Genomic DNA, 19,651 nt, shown 5'->3' on the forward strand with positions numbered 1-19,651 from the left:
GTAAAAAATAAGCATTAGCCAATTTTAGAAGAATGGAATTAAATCAAGGAGGATCTCTCCCAGCCACAGACATAAGAAACTGGGAATCAATCAACAGGGAAAATTTTGGAAAATTCACAAATAGCAGAATTTTAAGATTGCTACTGAGCAACCAATGGTTCAATGATGAAATTAAAAAGGAATTTAAAAATAACCATCAAACGAAAACGAAAACACAGCAAACTAAAACTTATGGGACAGAAAAAAATCCTAAGAACAAACTTATAGCAATGAATATCTACACAAAGAAGAAAAGGAAAACAAATAAAAGGTCAGATGTGGGGACTTGTAAGACAGTCTAATCTATAAATAACTAAACACTGCTTTTTAGGAGCATATATATTTATTTGATATGTAAGTACAAGTTAGCAGAAGAAAATAATAGTGATCAGGACACAAATGATTTTGGAACACTTCCTGTTAAGATTATATGTGAACTAAAACTATTTTAATAAATTAGAGTGAATGTTTCTTATAAAAACATAAACATGAATAGAGGCTAGAATCTATGAAAGAAAATCAACAAAACAAAAAACCAAGATGTTGAAAAGATAAAATAAATAAAACTTTAGGTTGATTAATTTATAAAGAGAGAAGACTCAAAACCCGAGGTAAAATTGATGGCATTGTCAAGGGTTGCAAGAGACTACTGTCTACAGTTAAATGTCTAGAAGAAATGGATAACACCCTAGACACATTTAATACACTCACACTGAATTATGAAGACTCGAACAAATCTGAGCAGATAGATTTATAGATATAGATGAATTTATACCTAGTCAGTCTTCTTATTATTAGGAGACTGACTAGGTTAAAAAAAACTTCTATCAAAAGGCAAAGCTGCTCACTAGCTTCATTGCTTCACTGCCGAACTTGATCAAATATTCAAAAGTAGATTAATACTAATCCTTCATAAAAGAGTTAGGGAGTACTTGTTAACTCTCAACAAAACAGCATTACCCTGATACATTACAGGAAAAGTACAGGTGAATATCACTAATAAACATAAAAGTAAAACTCCTGGACAAAATATTGCAACCTAAGTTCAAGATTAGGCACCAAAATCATAGAAGTACCTTGAGAAGTAGGGGAGACTCAACATACACACATTGTAGATAGGATACATCATTTTAACAGATGGAAGGACAAATATAACCACATGACCATCTTATTAGATAAGGAAAACACACCTGACAAAATTCAACACCCTATCAAGAAACAAGTTCTTGTCAAAATAGACATGGAGGGAATTCACCACCACACAGTCAAGCACGTCTACGGTAAAGCCATGGCGACGATTGGCGACAGAATTGAAAGCTTCTGGTACCGTCTGGAACAACATGAGGTTTCCATTCTTGTCACATTTATTCAGCACTGTACTGGAAGTCCTTGTCAGGGCATTTAGTCAGGAGAAAGAAACAAAAGACATCCAAAGACATAGTCTTCAAAGGAAGAACTGAAGTTGTTACTATTTGCTAAGAACATAAAGTAATACATAGAAAACTCTAATCCTACCACCAAAACCAAATGCTAAAAAGTAATTTTAAAATGCAACGTTGCAGGATACAAAATCAATTTGTAGAAGTTTGTAGTATAGGGATGAAAGGTAGGCAGAGGCAAAGTTTGGCTGCCTAACATGTACAAAGTCTTGGGTTCTAGTTCATAAACACAATGAAAGAAAAACATCTGCAGTATTTCTATATGCCAACAATGGTCTATTAAAACAAAAGGAAGGAAACAAAGGAACATTTTACTGACTGAAGAGACAGCTCATAGATTTGGAAGGAAAAGTTATATTCATTACAACTTAATCAAAATATGTAACCAATAGCAACAACAGCAACAAAACAAAGAGAAGTAAAGAGGGAGGGAAGAGGAAGGAAAGGAAGCAAGAGAAGAAAATTTAAAAGATGAGGGGAAAGAAAAAAGAATTTGAGAAAGAGAAATGGAGAAGGGGGAAAGAAATCAAGCAAAAAACTAGAGACCATCAATAGACCCAGACTGGTGAGACACCCTCAGGAAAGGGACCTGGGGGATGGGAGATGAGAGTCATAGGATCAAGTGAGGAACCTAGGACCTGGTTCCTGCTTCAGTCTTGGTTGAAAGTCTGGGTGGAGAGCAGGTCAGACTCAGGCTGGGGACAGCATACAACCAGAGCTTCAGTAGGTGGGGAGATGAGGCTCTGGGTGTCATAAAGTTTTAGTGAAGTTCCAAGCAGCCTGGGTGAGAAGTGCCAGGAACAAAAAAGGTTCAATCTTAGAGGACCCTTAACCAAGTGTGGTGGTTTGAATATGCTTGGCCCAGGGAGTGGCACTATTAGGACGTGTAGTCTTGTTGGAGGAAGTGTTTCATTGTAGGGGTGGGCTTTGAGATTTTCTTCCTAGATACCTGGAAATCATTTTCTAACATTTGCCTTCAGAACAAGATGTAGAATCTCAGCTCCTATAGTGGCATGCCTGCCTAGATGCTGCCATGCTTCCTGCCATGATAATAATAGACTGAACCTCAGAAACTGTAAGTTAGCCTCAATTAAATGTTTTCCTTTATAAGAGTTGCTTTGGTCATGGTATCTCTTTACAGAAATGGAAACCCTAACTAATACACCAAGTTATTTGAATTATCTACCAAAGTGTGATATGTGTTCCCCAACTATTTTCTAGTGACCAGAGGAAAGAACAAGTGTGCAAAAATTCATGGTTAGATAGCAGTTGAGTTCAACTATATTTGCCTAACCTCTAATTGTACAATCACCATATCACAACCTTAAGATCCCAAAACCATACAGATTTCTTCTACTTAATACAGAAGAAGTAGTGTTCTAGCTACAGAAATTTCAAACATCCAAATAAAAATAATGAATCTTGGATGTAGTGATTTAGTTTCTCCTTTAGATTATCTTTAAAATGGAAAACATCAAACAAGTAGCATTGCAAATTTCTCAATGTAAAAACTTAATGCAAAATAATACTTAGAAAAACTCTTAATAGAGACTGAACAGACAAACTGCGATTCATCCTTTATCTAACATTCAGTGGTGAGTGAAAAGATAATCAAGGAACTAACTTAGTCATAAAAATGTAAAGGAAGATCAAAGTCTGTAACAAAAAGAAAAAGTTCCAAGCTTCTTTTGGCACCATAAAATTTCTTTTCAAAATGATTCAATGGAATCCTTTCCATCTATAAAAAGAGTTTAAAGTCTTCAGCTCACTCAGTCCATAAAAAATGATCTCTCAGTGAGTTCGAAGGCAGTGGTACTACCAAGTTAAACAATAGAGTCAAATCAAATTTATCTTGGAGGAAGAATGACATTCTTCACAAAACTTGCCATTTTTAGAAACTTTGGCAAGCTCTAAAAGCAATGTGGAGGGGAAGAATTTAAAGTAATCCTCACAGAGTCATAACTAAGGTAGGAAGACCCACCCTAAATATGGGTCATACCATCTAATAGACTAGGTGCCTAGATGGATACCAAGAAGGAGGCAACCAACCATGACAATTCTAACATTCCTCTGCCTCTCAAATGCTGGGATTAAAGGCATGTGCTACCATGCCCAGTAATACACATTTGAATCTTAAACAGGGCTTAGCAAAATACAAAGTATGCAACCAAAAATTATTTCCTCAAAAAATTAAAAAGAGAGATATAAAATTAGATTTTCAGAAAGTACTATAAACACAGTTCTCAGTATAAATAGTTCAATATTTCAAAGAAATCCAATTAAAATACTAAAAGTTCTTTCTTAGAATAGAATAAATATTAGTATATGGAATTAAGATATACTGATCGATGATGTGAACTACAGAGAATTTTAGTTTGTAGTTGAAAAATATCTCTCATTTCAAACAGGCCTGGTGTGGTGGTGAGGGCCTGAAATCTCAGCACTGTGGTGCCTACAGCAAGATGATCAAGAAACCAGGCTGCATGAACTGCCTGCTGAGGCTCAACATCCTGGGCCACAAATGAAGACTGTCAGATAAAACAAGACAAAGAGACGTGGTATACAGACCATTGAGTATCTGCCCATTCGCGTGTTGAAAAACATTTATGGAGAGCAATTCTGTTAGCTTTTGTTATCTAACACCTCAAAATCACTCTCATTACCATAGTAGTGAACACTTATTCCACATCATTTCTGCATTGAAAGATTAAGCCTGTGATACTCTTCCCCCAATTAAAACTCTTGAGACTGCTGCTCCAGTTGACCTCTGATACATGGACTTTTGATACACTAAGAAGAAAATAGCCATGTCATGCCCAGACCCCTGACTCAGAGATAATGTACACTGTTTTAAAGTACTAAGCTAGTGGTCGTTTGCTATGAAACAACAGAAAACCAATACAATTCCTCTTTTTATATTTCAATCTGGTCCCTAATATTGCTCTGAAGGAAATTTTAATACAGACGTTCTTTGTCTGCTACATGGTCGGTGTTAATCTCCGTTGAAGGACAGTACATTTGATAAATGTACTCACTGTGCTGGGTGACTGAGGAAGTGCACTCTGATCTTTCAGGTAAACTATAAGAACATTATAAAACTCAACTGAAAAAATGTATTTTTCCCAAAGATAAAATTAGGATTTACAAATTCAGCTCCAATATATAAAAAACTTGAAGTCATCAACGCCTGCCTTATAAGAAAAAAAGCTGTGGCGCACACCTTTGATCCCATCACTTGGGAAGCAGAGGTAGGCAGATTTCTGAGTTCAAGGCCAGCCTGGTCTACAAAGTGAGTTCCAGGACAGCCAGGACTATACAGAGAAACCCTGTCTCGAAAAAAACCAAAAAAAAAAAAAAAAAAAAAAACCAAAAAAGCCAAAAAAAAAGAAAAACAGAAAAAAAAGAGAGAGAGAAAAGAAAAGAAAAAAGAAAAAAGCAAAAAGCTAAGCAAACCAAAAATCAGTAATTTTTAGTGGATACCAATTGAGAAATAAGGGCATAGAGCTAGTTGCCATCCTGAAACTAAGCAAAAGGGACATACAGAGAACTGCCACTGAGCTGTATTTAGTAGGGCACTAAACTAAAACCATAAGCTGACAGGAACAACCGAAAGATGATTGTGAGAAACTGCTGGAGACAAATGTAGACTGAAAGCAAGCTCTGGGGTCTAGAGTCTGGGAAGGCTCTCTCATTCTTAAAGCTATTCCCTTCCTGGAACCCCACAGCTCTGAAAATAAAGAGCCAAGAAAAACCTTCCTGTTCCTGGCAAGAAAAGGGGGAAACTAACCATTTTAAAATAGGCTCAAATCATCCCCCAAACCTAAGGGTGGTGCACTAGTAAGGAAGACTTTATAAGAGCTTCACCCAGCATGAGGTGGGGAAAATTACCTCAAGTCCAGCTTCCTCCAGACTTCCTGTGTCATCTAATGAGATCAGTGAAGAACACTGAAACACTTGGAAGGTTACAGCACGGGATCATGGTCCAAGCAAATGGCACAATGAAAGGTCAGAGGGTGCTCCTCTTCCCTAAGTCTGCGTTCCCTATGCCCAACACTGCAGCTGGGCTCCAGTGGAACAGCTCTGAACTACTGCCACAAGACTGACTCTTAAGAGCCCATGTTAGGACTGGGGAAGTAGTTCCCTGTGAGTGTACATATGTGGGACCCTGGATCAAGGGACTTTATAGAGAAACTCAAATCCTCATAAGAATTAAAAAGCAGCCAGGAGGCAGAGGCAGGTAGATCTCTCAGAATTTGAGGCCAGCATGATCAATGAGGAAAATTTCAGGGCTACATGATGAGACCGGTCTCAAAAACATACAAATGAACAAACAAGCAAACCTTCAAACTCCTCAAAAAACAACAACAACAACAACAAAAACAAAGCAAAACAAAAAGAGTATAAAAGCACTGGCACAGATAAGTACTTAAGTAAATTTAATAGGCAGTGTAAGTCAATTTAGTCGTATAACAGTAATATACAAGTAAGTGGGACAGAACAAAGCTAGTAGAATCAAAGCCTTTGTATATTACTGATAATAATTTAATTAGTATTAATATAAACTATATCACTAAATGGTAAGGTGATACAGTCACATGCACACGTGCCTGAGTATGCGTACACACAAACACACACACATACACACACACACTAATAAAACAAAACAAAACAAAACAAAAACCAAGATATATGCCTTCAGTACAGTATTTGGGAGGCAGAAGTAGGCAGATCTCTGTGAGTTCGAGACAAGCCTGGTCTACAGAGTGAGTTCAAGAATGACAGAGGGATACATAGTGAGACCCTATCTTAAAAAATAAACAACCCCCAAAATAAAACAAACAAACAAACAAAAAACCCCAAGGGTTTGAGACTGGGTACATGCCTGCTCTCCCAGCATCTGGGAAGCTGAGTCAGAGACTGCCCTAAGAACAATCTACATAGACAGTTGCAAGAACAGACACTCTACATAGACAGTAGCAACTGATCAGAATTACACAAGGAAAGCAAGTCTTAAATAAACAAACAACAAAGAAACAAAGCCAAGGGAATCGAAATGGCACATTAGAAAAATTTACTTGGCCTGCTAGGGCTGGTGTCCTCCTTTGATCCCAGCACTCAGGAGAGAGAGGGAGGTGGATCTCTGAGTTTTAGGACAGCTAGCTAGTGTTACACAGAAAAACTGTCTCAAACAAACAAACAAACAAACAAACATAGTAAGAAAAGTTTACCCGGAACACTAGAGAATAGCTAGTTAACACAAAAGGTAGTAAGGGAGGAACAGAAGGAAAAAGTAGCAATTGAATACACTGAAACTAGGTAAGTGCTCTACTGCTGTGCTATAGAGCTACAGTCCTTAACAAGTTGAAAGAATAAAGCATCATTCAGCCACTAAAAATACATTGACATTCTATTGCAAAGAACTCTGCAAACATGCTGTCAAGAATCCAAACATATAAGGCCACATGCTATATATCTACATTTATATGAAAATGCCAAAGAAGGCAGTTCTGTTAAGACAGAAAATAGGAGAGTATTTACAGGGAATAGAAGGTGAAATTAGATATGCTAATGATTGTAACGAATTTCTTTTTGTAGTAAGAAAAAATATTTTGTGATAGTGGTGATGGCTCACAATTTTGTGACTGTAAGTATTAGTAATTATTGAGTCCTACACTTTACTTTTCATGTTTATTTTTATGTGTAGGAATGTTTTCCCTGCATGTACATCTATGAACCGTGAGTGTCTGGTGTTCATGGAGGTCAGAAGAAGGTATTAGATCGTCTGGAACTTGAGTTATAAACGTTGGGAGCTACCATGTGGGTACTGGAAGCTGAACCTAGGCCCTCTGCAAGAGCAACAGGTTCTCTTAATCACTGGGACACAGCTCCAGACTCAGAGACTTATTTTTACATTTATGTGTTTGTGCTTGCATAAGTTTATGTGCACCACATGCATGCAAATATAGAGAATCATATTCTCCTGATAAAGGTGCTGGGAATGGAACGCAGGTCTTTTAAAAGAGCAGTAAGCACTTTAACCATTAAACTACCACTCCAGCCCAGAATTCTATACTTTAAACAAGTGAATTATATGGTTGGGACTTACACTGTAAAAACATTTTAAAAGAAGACTCTATTAGTTACTTTGTGCAGCTGTGATCAAAACGGCTGAAAGGATGGTTTAAAAAGAATAATTATTTTGGCATATAGTTTATAGTTTCAGGAGGTTTAATCCATGTCTGCCTGGTCTCACGCACTCGGGCAGAACATCACGGCAATAGGAATGTGTGGCATGAGAGCTGAAAGGAAACAGAGACAGGGAGAGAGGAACCTACTAGGCTCCACCTCCTAATGTTTCATAAACCTACAATTGCTTCTCCAACTGGAGACCAACTGTGCACAATGTGTGCCTTTAGGGGAATTTCACTTGAGGATCACAACATCCCTGTCCCATTCCTCCAAGGCTCATGGCTATGTCATAATGCAAAATGCAATTAGTTCATCCCCAAGGGACTGCAGAGTCTTAACAGTTCCAACATTGTTCAAAAATTCAAATTCAGTTTCCCCCGAGAGTCAGGTCAAACTCTTAGCTACAAGTGCTTATACAAATTTTAAAAGCCAAGTTCCATACTATCAACATACATAATACTAAGTTAAAATTCATAGTACAAATGGAAGGAATCTGGGCATAGGAAGAAAGAATGTGACTCAAAGAGGACCATGATTCCTAGCAAGGCAAATGTTAAAATTTGTAGTTCTATGTCTTGTACTTGATATGGCCACCCGCTAGGGCTGGTTACATTCATGGCTATCTTTGGAAAATATTTTTGTTCTTTGAATCTCCTAAAATCCTGGAGTTTCCACTATAGCTTAGATTCCACACTCTTATCTGCACATATCTCAGACATTGTTCAAGGGATCCAACTCTGTTCACATTTGCCTTACTTTCCAGGAATTATTTTGAAAGATTGGTGGATGGAAGAGGCCAGATATAGTGGCTCATGCCTATAATCCTAGCATCTGGGAGACAAAGGCAAGAGGATCACAAGTTTAAGGCCAACTTGGGCAAAAACCTGTCTCAATGGATATAGTGGGGCCTCACTGGACACTTGCCTACCACAAGTGCCTGGGGCCAATTACCAGCACTGCAAGAAAAAGAGAAACAAGTACAGAATCCTTCATGACAAAGGGACTCTGGCTGGCCTGAGCATGGCAAACATGGCTCTGCTCTGGCAGGCCTGGCCCATCTTCCTGATTCTTTCTGCCTTGCTAAAAACCACATTACAAAAGCTAGCCACCAAGGTCTATTCCCTTATTTATCGCTTCCTCCTCCTGTAGCACCTACCAAGTTCCTGCTATCAAAATATTTAAGTCCAGCAACCAAAAACCCACTTTGGCTCATCTAATTAACATGCCCAATTAAAATTAAATACCTCATCCTAACAAAGAGTCTCTCCTGATGCCTTTATAAACTGTCATTTGCCTACAGGCCATGTCTGTCTCTTCTCTATCCAGAGGCGGTCTTTTGTCCTATTTGGGACAAATACTTCTACCCCATCTCCATAATTCCCTTCCCCTTCTCTCTCATCCTCTATCTTCTGTCTTTGTCTCTCTCTTATTTCTGCACTTCGTCCCTCTGGGGCAAATAAATCTTTGTGCTGAGAACTTGGTCTTGGGGTGTCCTGAGCCAACACTGACTCGTACAATGACCCTGCACTCTTGTATTTTGTAATCCTTCAAGATGAGTATCAAATCAGCAACTGAAGTATCTGTTGACAGATCAAGCAGTAGCTGCCCCTAAGGACCACGAGAGCAGCAGCCTCTGAGAAGCCCTGAGGCTTAGCAGAGAAGATGCTTTCTTAGGCAGCTCTTTCTTGAGTAGTGCGCTGTCTTCTCAAGAGAAAGTTTTCAGATGAGTTGAATTTCTACTTCCTGGACCCTAGTTACTTTTAGCCTGGTTTACAGTGGGAATCAAGTATCATGCTCTCTTTTCATGAATTTAAATGTGTTCATTTTCTGACCAAACTGAGTATTATTCAAATCTTTCTACAATCCAAAGGTCCCAGGAATAAAAATGCCATAGCCTGAAAACAATTGTCTTGAAATTCCTTTCAACAAATTAATTTTTTCATTGTTGTTATAATCAGACAGTCTTAGGATGTGAAAAAAATGTTTAAAAGTCTTGAACACAATTTAAAAGGTCTCTAGGCCAATTACCAACAGAGGTCCTGCAGCCATTTCTGCCTATTTCTCTTAGGTATTCTGGTCTTCTAAGCTCCTTCTGGAATTGCCCATTGACCTGCTTCCAAATGTCTCCTACAAATCAACTTCAGAAGATAAAGCACCACATGATCAGAGTCAGCCAAAGCAGCGACCTGGATCTCTGACAGGACTTGTCTACAGTAGTTATTTTATGAAGCCATGACTCAAGTACCTGCGGCGGTGTAAAAGGAGGACTATTTCTTTTAGCTCATGGTTCAACAGGCTGCCTGGCTTCCTGTGCACATGCCCCAGCATGTCCTCCTTCCTCCAGCTAAGCTCCACTCCCCAAAGGCCTCTAGAAATATTCCTAGTGACTGGAAAATGGGCTCAGTACATGAGCCTGTGACAGATACTTCCATTCATACTGTAACAAGAGATTGATATATATAAAAAAAATTTTTAAGGGAAAAGTAGTTAGTAGGCTTTCTATATTTTAAAAAAATTCAAAGTTTTGATAAACTAATAGTGATCAAAACAAGTAGTTAGGGAATTAGCTTAAGTTTATGAGTTAATGAAGCATATTTTTTCCTGACAGAAGGAATAACTTTGCTTAAAACACGAGTCATTGCTATGAATATGACACCAAAATCTCAAAGCTTCTTGAATTCTTATTTTACAAGCCTAAAGATGAATTAATTTTTAGCATATCATTTAGCTTTCTACATAGAAAAAAATAACACATAGTGTGGGCCAACTGTACAACTACATGACACAAAAAATGTATTTAAAAGTAAAATTTACAAGTACAATTGAATTTTAGTCAATATTTATAAGGTTAACTTTGATTTTTATTTATTTGGGAACTGTATTTATGATATATATCAACTTGCCTAGGCCATGAGAAGCCCAGGCATCTCTGCATGCTCTGAGATGCTGTATCCCAGAAGTTAGTATTTAACTTGTGAAGCCTTGCAATGCAAAAGGTCTTCCTAAAAGTAAGTGGGTAGCACTTACCTTTTAACTACAGTGTAGGGCCATCATTTCTCTCTAGGCCCTTCCTCTTCCTGTTCTATATCTGTAAAAAACTTTAATATTTTTACTATAGTCTTACATATGTCTTACATGTTAAAATGTATGACATTTTCAGAATTTTCAGTGGTCAGAAAATAAAGGGAAAGTACATGAAAGAGTCTATTTATGATAAAAGTATCAATGTTAATGGTAGTCAAATAACCTTTTAAAAAAGAGTAAGGACAAATTGCTTAGAAATGTAGGGTGCATTTAAATATGGCTAAGACAGAAAACAGCAGCAGTCATGTTAACAGCATGTCTGTAGTAAGACTCAGCTGGGCTGGTAGGCAGATGGTACGATGCAGCCACTGCCTTCCTTCCATGAAAAATTAATACTCAGTATCACCCTCACGGCTACTGACCTCTCCTCTGTCCACAATGTGATTAAACAGGATTTATAACTCTGAGTTACAAGATCAAAGACCAGAATAATGCCTTATTAGGTATTCCAATTGTGTCACAGTTAGGGAATGGTGTTTAGTACCAGTATGCTAAGAACATTTTGAAAAGCTGTCATCGATAGATATTATTATCCCTAGTTAGAAACACTGGCCATTTAAAAATCTTTAATACTATGACTTCAATTCTTCCTCATATTTTGCTCACTAAACCCCCGCTTGTCTCCGATGTGTGATGTACAAACACTGCATTTCATGAAGTAGGAGACTGCTGGGAGTGTAAACTACAAAACTGACCTACCTGAAAATGAAGTGTGTCAACTTGTATACAAGTCTCAGTATTAGTTTTAAGGCTCACTTTGTATTGCATCTATGTGTATAAATTATAATATCAAAAGGCTATTATTTTTTGTTATTTATCAATACTGAGATATTAGCTATTTTAATGAAGGATAAGATGTATTAGTTCATACACTTTTTAAAAGAAACTTAATTTCTTAAGTCTTATCTTATTTTTGATTACATTTATGTGTAGAGATGTGCACATGACTGTAGGTGTTTGTGGTCATAAAAGGATGCCAGATTCCCTGGAGTTGGAACTACAGGGAAGTGTAAGCTGCCAGATATGAGTGCTGGGAACCAAACTCCCATCTCTGCAAAAGCTATCCGTGCTCTTAAACTCTGAGCCGTCTCTCCAGCCGGGTCTGTACACTTTTCCAGGAGAAGTGACAGGTAGCACTGTATTGTTGGTCTCACTACTTAACTTTAGTAAGGTATATGAACGTGCCACGTTCCTAGGTAAGAAAACCTTAAATTCCTTCCAGAAAAACACATTGTAATGAAGCTTACAATATAAAATTGTTATATTTGGGCTGACATTTTACAATTTGAAAAAACTTTCTTAAGATATAATTTAAGTCAGGCAGTAGTGGCACATGCTTTTACTATCAGTTTCTGTAAGTTTCTACAGTGAAGCCTGAATCACCACTCCCTCAGAATGTGATCGCGTCTTTGGACACTAAGCCACTTACAATGAGTTCTTCAGGGTGGATTCTACTCAATTTAACTGATATTAAAAGGCTGAAATTTGAACACTAAGAAATACCAAGGACACTAAAGCACAAGCTAAGTTCTGTGTAAGAACCCAGCAAAAGGGTAGCTACCACAAGTCTAGGTCAGACATTTCTGAACAAAATATACTGCCAATACACACCTGATCTAGGGTTTCAAGCCTCCAAAGCTAAAAGAAAATACATTTCTTCTGTTTAAGTCATCCCATACATGGTATTTTGTGGTACTAAAGCTGGAAAAGAATACATTACTCTGTGTAGTCATTTCTACTATTAGAAAAGGGTTCTATAAGTTATGGGCTACACCCATGCTGCCAACGATAGAAGAGTGGTCAAAAGACTGATGCCCTCTTCTGCCCTCCTTGGGCACCAGGCACACGTGCAATGCACAGATACACATACAGACAATGCATTCATACACATAAAATAAATCTAAAAAGTTACTGAAAATACACATGAGACAAAACAAGAAGAAAATCACTGCATGTCAGCACAAAAGAAAAAAACATCAATGATTGAGCAAACAGAGATGGGCAAGAGAAAACCAAAAAAAACAAAGGCAGAAGCAACTGGGCATGGTGGCAGGCATAGTGGCAGGTGTGGTGGCACACGCCTTTACTCACAGGTTAGAGAGGCAGAGGTAGGCAGACCTCTGTGAGTATGATGCTAGCCTGGTACAGAGTTCAGGATAGCCAGGGATACAAAGACCGTTTCTCAAGAAAAAAAAAACAAAAAAACAAAAACACAACACAGAGCTCTTTCCTTAATAGTAAATGCTTTATGTATACACAAAGTAAACTTTTCAACCAAAGTGCAGACATTGAAAGAATTTATCTTAAACCACCATGGTCCAACTGTACAGTGAGGACAAAGGATCAATGTTAGATCAAGAGACTTAAAGGCTGAAAGCCCAGGATGTAGCTCAATGGAACAATATTTGCCTAGCATGTAGACAGTTCTGAGACTGACCCCGCTCCCAGCACAACGAAGCCGTGGGGAGGCGGAGAAAAGATCACAATCACCTCTGGCCAGAGAGAGGCGTGATATAAAACAATGGGCACAAAGGACACTTAGATTCACTTCCTCAAGTCAAAAAGCATGCTCCTCTCTCCTTCACCCGTGAAAGTTACAAACTGCCTGAAAGAATAAAAATCGCATATGAATAGTCCTCTAATATAACTAACATGTTTTATAGCAAAACAAAAAAGGTCTTATCTTTCCTAAGTTATGTTAAAATTTTAAGTGAAGCAGTAATAAGATAATCAGGCAACAATCATCATAAATAAAATAACATGATACTGGAGGAATTATAATTACCTTGTTGTTTCTCACTCTATGAAGTTTATCATGGTAATCTGATACCTTTTTTAGAGAGAGAGAAAAAAAACCAACCCCCAAAAACAATAAACAATTTCTTACCTTGTAAGATGGCAAAAAGCACAGAATTCCTTGGCTCACAGTCTGGCACACAGATAACAGAAGCATTCCCACTTCATCCTGGAACTCAAATGTTTCAGTATGCTGAAAGGTAGCGCAGAGATTCCGACCCTTAGGGCCTGAGCCAACAGTACCAACCCAAACCTAGAAATGAATATCTTAGTATTAGAGTTATGTCTAAATAAAACAGGAAAATTAATATTTAATTGGGAGTGATTTATAGAAAAAGATGATCAAACAAACTTAGCAGAAATTTACATTGAAACTAGAAATTTTCTTTAATATCTTTAATTAATTGAGTATAATTAGGTTGGTACCGATCCAAAATCAAATTACTATAACTTTTGAATAATACCGTAATCCTCACAGTAACTACAAAGATATAACCAGTTCCAAGGGATCCCATGCTCTCTTTTGGCCTCTGCAGGCATGGGGCACACTTACACATCCAGGCAAAAATACTCGCACACATGAACAATTTAAAAAACTGTACATGTGATAGATAATCTTGGTTATCTCCTTGACTAGATCTGGAATTAACTAACATACAAGGTGCTGGACACTCCAGGGAAGGACTTGCTTGGCCAGATTATTTGAAGCAGGAAGGCCCACCCTAAATATGAATGGCAACTTCTGGTGGCAGCCCAGATTAAAAAACAAACAAACATGCTTTTTTGCCTGTTTGGTTTCAATCTTGTTGGCAAGTTGATCTATCCTGTTGCTGTGGCATTCCTTCACTGATTAAAACGAGGTTATCTGGGCTTCTAATATAGACCTAAAGCCAGCAGCTCTCCAGGACCTCCCTAGGCCTTCAGCTTCAGATTGGGACTATGGAGACATCCAGCCCTGTGGGCTGAGCAACTACAGATTCTCAGCCTCTCGGTATGACATGGTTATTGTCAGACTACCTAGACCATATGAGTAAGCCAATTTGTAAATCTCCCTTTAAAATTTATATTCATTCTTAGCAATTTTCTCCCTTTAGAAAACCAAGATCAACACAGATTATAACACCAGGAGTAGGGAGCAGTTATAGAGAAACAGAATTTTAAGGATGAATTTCTCTAGTGGGCTTGTTGTGTCTGAAGGTGGCTAACTAACTCAATGAAACTTAAGTTACTAGAGACACTACTGGTTTCATAGAAAGCCCTAAAGTAAGTACTATTTAAAGAACTTACTGAGATAAACATACTGCATATTTCTGACTCACCACCTGGGAGGAACAAGGAATTTAATAACTCTACAAATAAATTTTTTGACAATTTGTAGAAAAACAAGAAAGCAATGATGCTGGCTGTTGCTTCTTGCATTTTTGGGTAAAGTGAAAATGGAGAAGAATAAGTTTGGTGATAAAATTAACTGGTTCCAGATGAGTCTAAACAATTGAAAAGTTTCTAAGTGTGTCTGGAGGAGTCTTCTCTCCCTCAGCCAGAAAGATCAAGCTGTCAAAAGCAAATCCAAGTCCTAGTTACAGGGTTGGCAGACATAACACTTTATTCAGCCTTGGGAAATCCTCTTCCTTCCCAACCCATAACAGAGGGCGCAACCCACCTCCTACTCTCTGTAGACAATATATTTCTTCTCCATTGACATCTACACACACATCCAAAGGAAGAAGGGGAAGAGTAGCAAACATTATTAAATGCTAACAACCAACAAACAAAAGATGGTAAGAGCATTATTTCAACTTTTCTTAAATTTATAATTTTTAAAAACATTTATTTTTACTATTTTTAATTTCATATATGTTTATGTGTAGGTTCCATGAAGGCCAGAGTATCAGATCCCTTTGTAGCTGGAGTTACAGGTTGGGGAACCACCAACCAAGGTGGATGCTGGGAACTAAACCTGGGTCCTCTGAAAAAGCAGAAAGTTCTCTTAACTGCTGAGCTGTATCTCTCCAGCCTTAAAAATTACAATTTTTCTAAAGAAAAAGTTAAGAAAAATCAATAGACAGAAATCTAAACAAATTTTGGTATAGTCATACAGTGCAGTGATATATTATGTTGCCTAACAAGAAAATTTGATACACACTGCTGCAGATGAACACTGAAAACATCATCTACAGTATAACAAAGCTTCAAAATGTTATGCCAAGTAAATACCAAAACAAAACAAAATGCCAATCACAAAAAGACAAGGATTCTGCTTACAAACAAAAAAGTTCTTGAGATTGACTGTGCAACAAGTGACTATATGTAACATTAAGCTCTGCACTTGAAAATGGTCAGATGTTGATTTTATTCTACATGGATAATTTTGTTTGTTTGTTTGTTTGTTTGATTTGTTTTTCAAGACAGGGTTTCTCTGTGTAGCCTTGGCTGTCCTGGAACTCACTCTGCAGACCAGGCTGGCCTCGAACTCAGAAATCCGCCTGCCTCTGCCTCCCAAGTGCTGGGATTAAAGGCTTGCGCCACCACGGCCCGGCTGATTTATTTATTTTTGTATCTAAGTACACTGTAGCTGTACTTACACACACACACACAAAGAACTAGAGCCATGTTAGGCATATAAGAATGATGTTAAGTAAGTAGCTAACATTAAATTACTCATAAAACAGAGCTAGAAGTACTACTAGCTCAAACCTATAAGATCAGCATTTGAAAGGTGACTGTAGGAAGACCAGGAGTCACCCTTGACCACATAGCAAGTTTGATGTTAGTGTGGGCCATAAAAGATGCTGTCTAAACAAAACAAAGCGGTGATTGATGGCTCACTGATTAAGACTATGTACTGGTTTTACAAAGGACCCGAGCTTGGTTCTCAGCTCCCATATGATCTGGCTCACAACTGCTCGCACCTCTAGTTGCTGGGATTCCTCTTCTGTTTCATGCAGGCATGGAACACATGAACATGCTGCATGAACACAGCACACATAAATTCATGAAGGTATCCTTACAAAATAACTTAAAAAAAAAAAAAAAAGAATATGCCGGGCGTGGTGGCGCATGCCTTTAGACCCAGCAATCAGGAGGCAGAAGCAGGTGGATTTCTGAGTTCGAGGACAGCCTGGTCTACAAAATGAGTTCCAGGACAGCCAGGGCTGTAGAGAAACCCCGTCTCAAAAAACAAAACAAAACAAAAAACCAAAAACCAAACCAAAACAAAACAAAGAATAAATGAAATATATATACCATAGTCTAACAGAAAAGAGAAACAGATAATTACAAGTAGGAACTATCACACAAAAGCAAATATTTTCTTGTCTTGAGATCCTGTAGAGAACCTAAACTGTACTCAAAGGAAGCATTTGAAGCAGGCATTGACGCAATGCAATAACGCTTCCAGGGCAGCGTCAGTGTGCCCTTTCACAGACCCTGTGAGTCTGTTAAGCAGCTGACAAGATTTTCTTTGACTCTAAAACTAACATGGGAATCGCCTATCAGACTCTGCTTATAAGAATTTATGGTATTCTTTATATTTATATGGAATTACACTCAGGTAAAAAGAGTGAGAGCATCAATAAGGTAGAGCAAAACAGCTTACCTGTGAGTTACTGATGACATGGTTAGCCTCCAGTTGGATGCTAAATGTGACACCAAGCTCAGATGAAAAGGATTTCAGGGGTGAGAGTGTTCCTGATGTTAGAACAATGGTCCGTACTTTGTCATTAATATCTGAAAAGGCCTGCAAGGAAACACCAGACAGATGAGATCATCTTCTTAAAAAGCTAAACATAGCCATTTAATTTCTGGTCCTAGTCAAGACAAGTTGCACTTTGGACAGAGTGAGCTTACCACAGCTGGATTTAAACACCAAAAGTTTAGCGCATTAACTCCAATTTTCTGTCGTGAATGTTTCTTATTTTTTGGTACAGCCAAGACTCCAGTTTTATCAAAAATAGCAATCTGATTTGTCCAGGAGTAAGTCTGTTGAATAGCAACTTTATAATCATCTGCAAATCTAAATGGAAAGACGATGCTAATTGAACTACAAAACATAAAACATAACGATCAAGCTAGATACATATCAAACCTGGTAACTTCAAAACTGAACAGTGTCATGCCTTCCCACAGAAGAAAATGCTGTCCCCATCACTAGTTAACTCAGGAATTCTGATGTAAACTAAGCCATGAAATCACAAAACTCAACAAATTCTTACAAGAAATATTAAAAATCTAATCAGCTAACTTCATTAGCCACTTTTCCAATTTCATTTTTAAACATGATGTAAAATAAATCATGGCAGAACCTTTTAACTTATATCTGCTAAGTAGAAAATAGGAATTATAGTTAAAGAAAGTCATAGACAAGTTATGCTATTTTATTGTATGAGGAAATAAGGTAATTTTAGTCAAAGTTTTAAAAGTGTTAGGAAATAATTATAAAACTTAAATTGTTTTTGTTTTGATTTGTGTATGTGTGGGCATGCTTTCTCCAGGATCTGCATATGACCTCATGTAGAGGTCAGAGGACACCTTGCAAGAACCAGTTCTCCCATGTGTATCTCAGGGATCAAGCTTGGGTCCGCAGTCTTCACCTTTAGCTGTAGCATCTTCACCTGCCAAGCCACCTTACTGGATCTTCATCTTGCGTTTCTTTTCATGAGGTTACTGGACCAGAGTATATATGATCCCATCCCCAGCCTGTGCTCCTAAGAATCTATAAAACGCCCAAGCTTACTCCTGATAAAATGTGTCATCCTCAACTATGCTCTCATGGCACTTCACCCCTAAGTTCATCGCTAGAGAAATCAGATCTTTAAGCTTAAATCAGGAACTCAGGAATTGTGAAGAGCATTTTATAAATATCCTTAAATCCCAAAACTATAAAACTCTAAGATACATTTAAAAAGAGTTAAGCAAACAAGACTTTGTAACTAAAAAAAATATCTGCTCAACTGGGTGGTTCTCATATACAGACCCTGGGCTCAGGATGGTAAGGCAGAACAATGCAAAGTTAGGAAAGCCTTGGCTACACAATGAGACCAAAAATTCTCCAAAAACAAAACAAAAACCAGAACAAAATAATTTCCTTATATTAAAAAAAGACAATCAAGATGTAAAAAGGCAACTCACAACACAGTAAAAGGAACCACAGAGTATTATATCTCACAGAGGATTCATATCCCAATTGCATAATAACTATACAAACCAACAATTAAAAGATGCAAATGAAAAAACGGACAATTGGGGGCTAGAGGGATGGCTCAGCAGTTAAGAGCACTGACTGCTCTGCTGAAGGTCCTGAGTTCAAATCACAGCAACCACATGGTGGCTCATAACCATTTATAATGAGATTGGGTGCCCTCTTCTGGAGTGTCTGAAGACAGCTACAGTGTACTTACATATAATAAATAAATAAATCTTAAAACAAAAACAAAAAAACGGACAATTGACTTTAAGTAGATTATTTTTACAAAGAAGACTTACAATTGGCTAACAGGTACACAAAAAGGTTACAGGATTGAGAATCATCAGCAAATACACATCAAAACCATTCAGCGGAATCACTTGATATCCAGTAGGATGGCTATTTTTTTTTTAAAGGCCTAGAACTAAAGAATGCATGAGCAATGACATGGAGAGTCAGAACCTTAGACACTGCTAGATGAAAGGTCAAATGGTATAACTGCTGTGCAAAACACCAAGGCATCCCTTGCAAAGTTAAATGGAACTGTCACATGATCTTCAGCTCCACTACCAGGTAAAATGTGTCCATCCAGAGGAAATGAAAGCAGCCAAACAGCTATCTGTACACAAGTAGTCACAGCAGTATTATAAACAGTAGGGAGAAACCCTAAACACCTAACCAAAACAAGGTTAACAAAAAACGTGGCATATTTGTGTAGTAGAATATTATTCACCCATAAAAAGGAATGAAGTTTGATATATGCTCTACACAGAAAAGCTCTGATAAATTATACCAAATGGAGTAAGTCAGACACAAAGAGACAACAGTAACATGGGGAGTCACTGCTTATGCATGTAAAATCCTTGTTGAATGGTAGTGATGACTACAAATGCAGGGGTATTTATGGCACTGGTAAAGGTTT

At 37.7% G+C, this 19,651-nt stretch overlaps 1 protein-coding gene across 2 annotated transcripts in view; it reads right to left on the reverse strand.

Annotated features, from left to right (window-relative positions):
- Positions 1–19,651, reverse strand: part of Brip1 (BRCA1 interacting protein C-terminal helicase 1) — a 143,080-nt gene that overhangs the window by 63,485 nt on the left and 59,944 nt on the right. For both annotated transcript variants that reach the window (XR_879647.2, NM_178309.2), the window contains exons 12-14: positions 17,394–17,559; positions 17,143–17,283; positions 13,639–13,800 (exon numbers count right to left, since the gene is read on the reverse strand). Coding sequence is in view for 1 of the 2 variants with exons in the window: in NM_178309.2 (NP_840094.1) it covers positions 13,639–13,800; positions 17,143–17,283; positions 17,394–17,559 (469 nt within the window). In the remaining variant the exon portion in view is untranslated. The remainder of the gene's footprint in view (positions 1–13,638; positions 13,801–17,142; positions 17,284–17,393; positions 17,560–19,651) is intronic.

This window comes from Mus musculus, chromosome 11 (genome assembly GCF_000001635.26).
Source record: "Mus musculus strain C57BL/6J chromosome 11, GRCm38.p6 C57BL/6J".
NCBI lineage: Eukaryota > Metazoa > Chordata > Mammalia > Rodentia > Muridae > Mus > Mus musculus.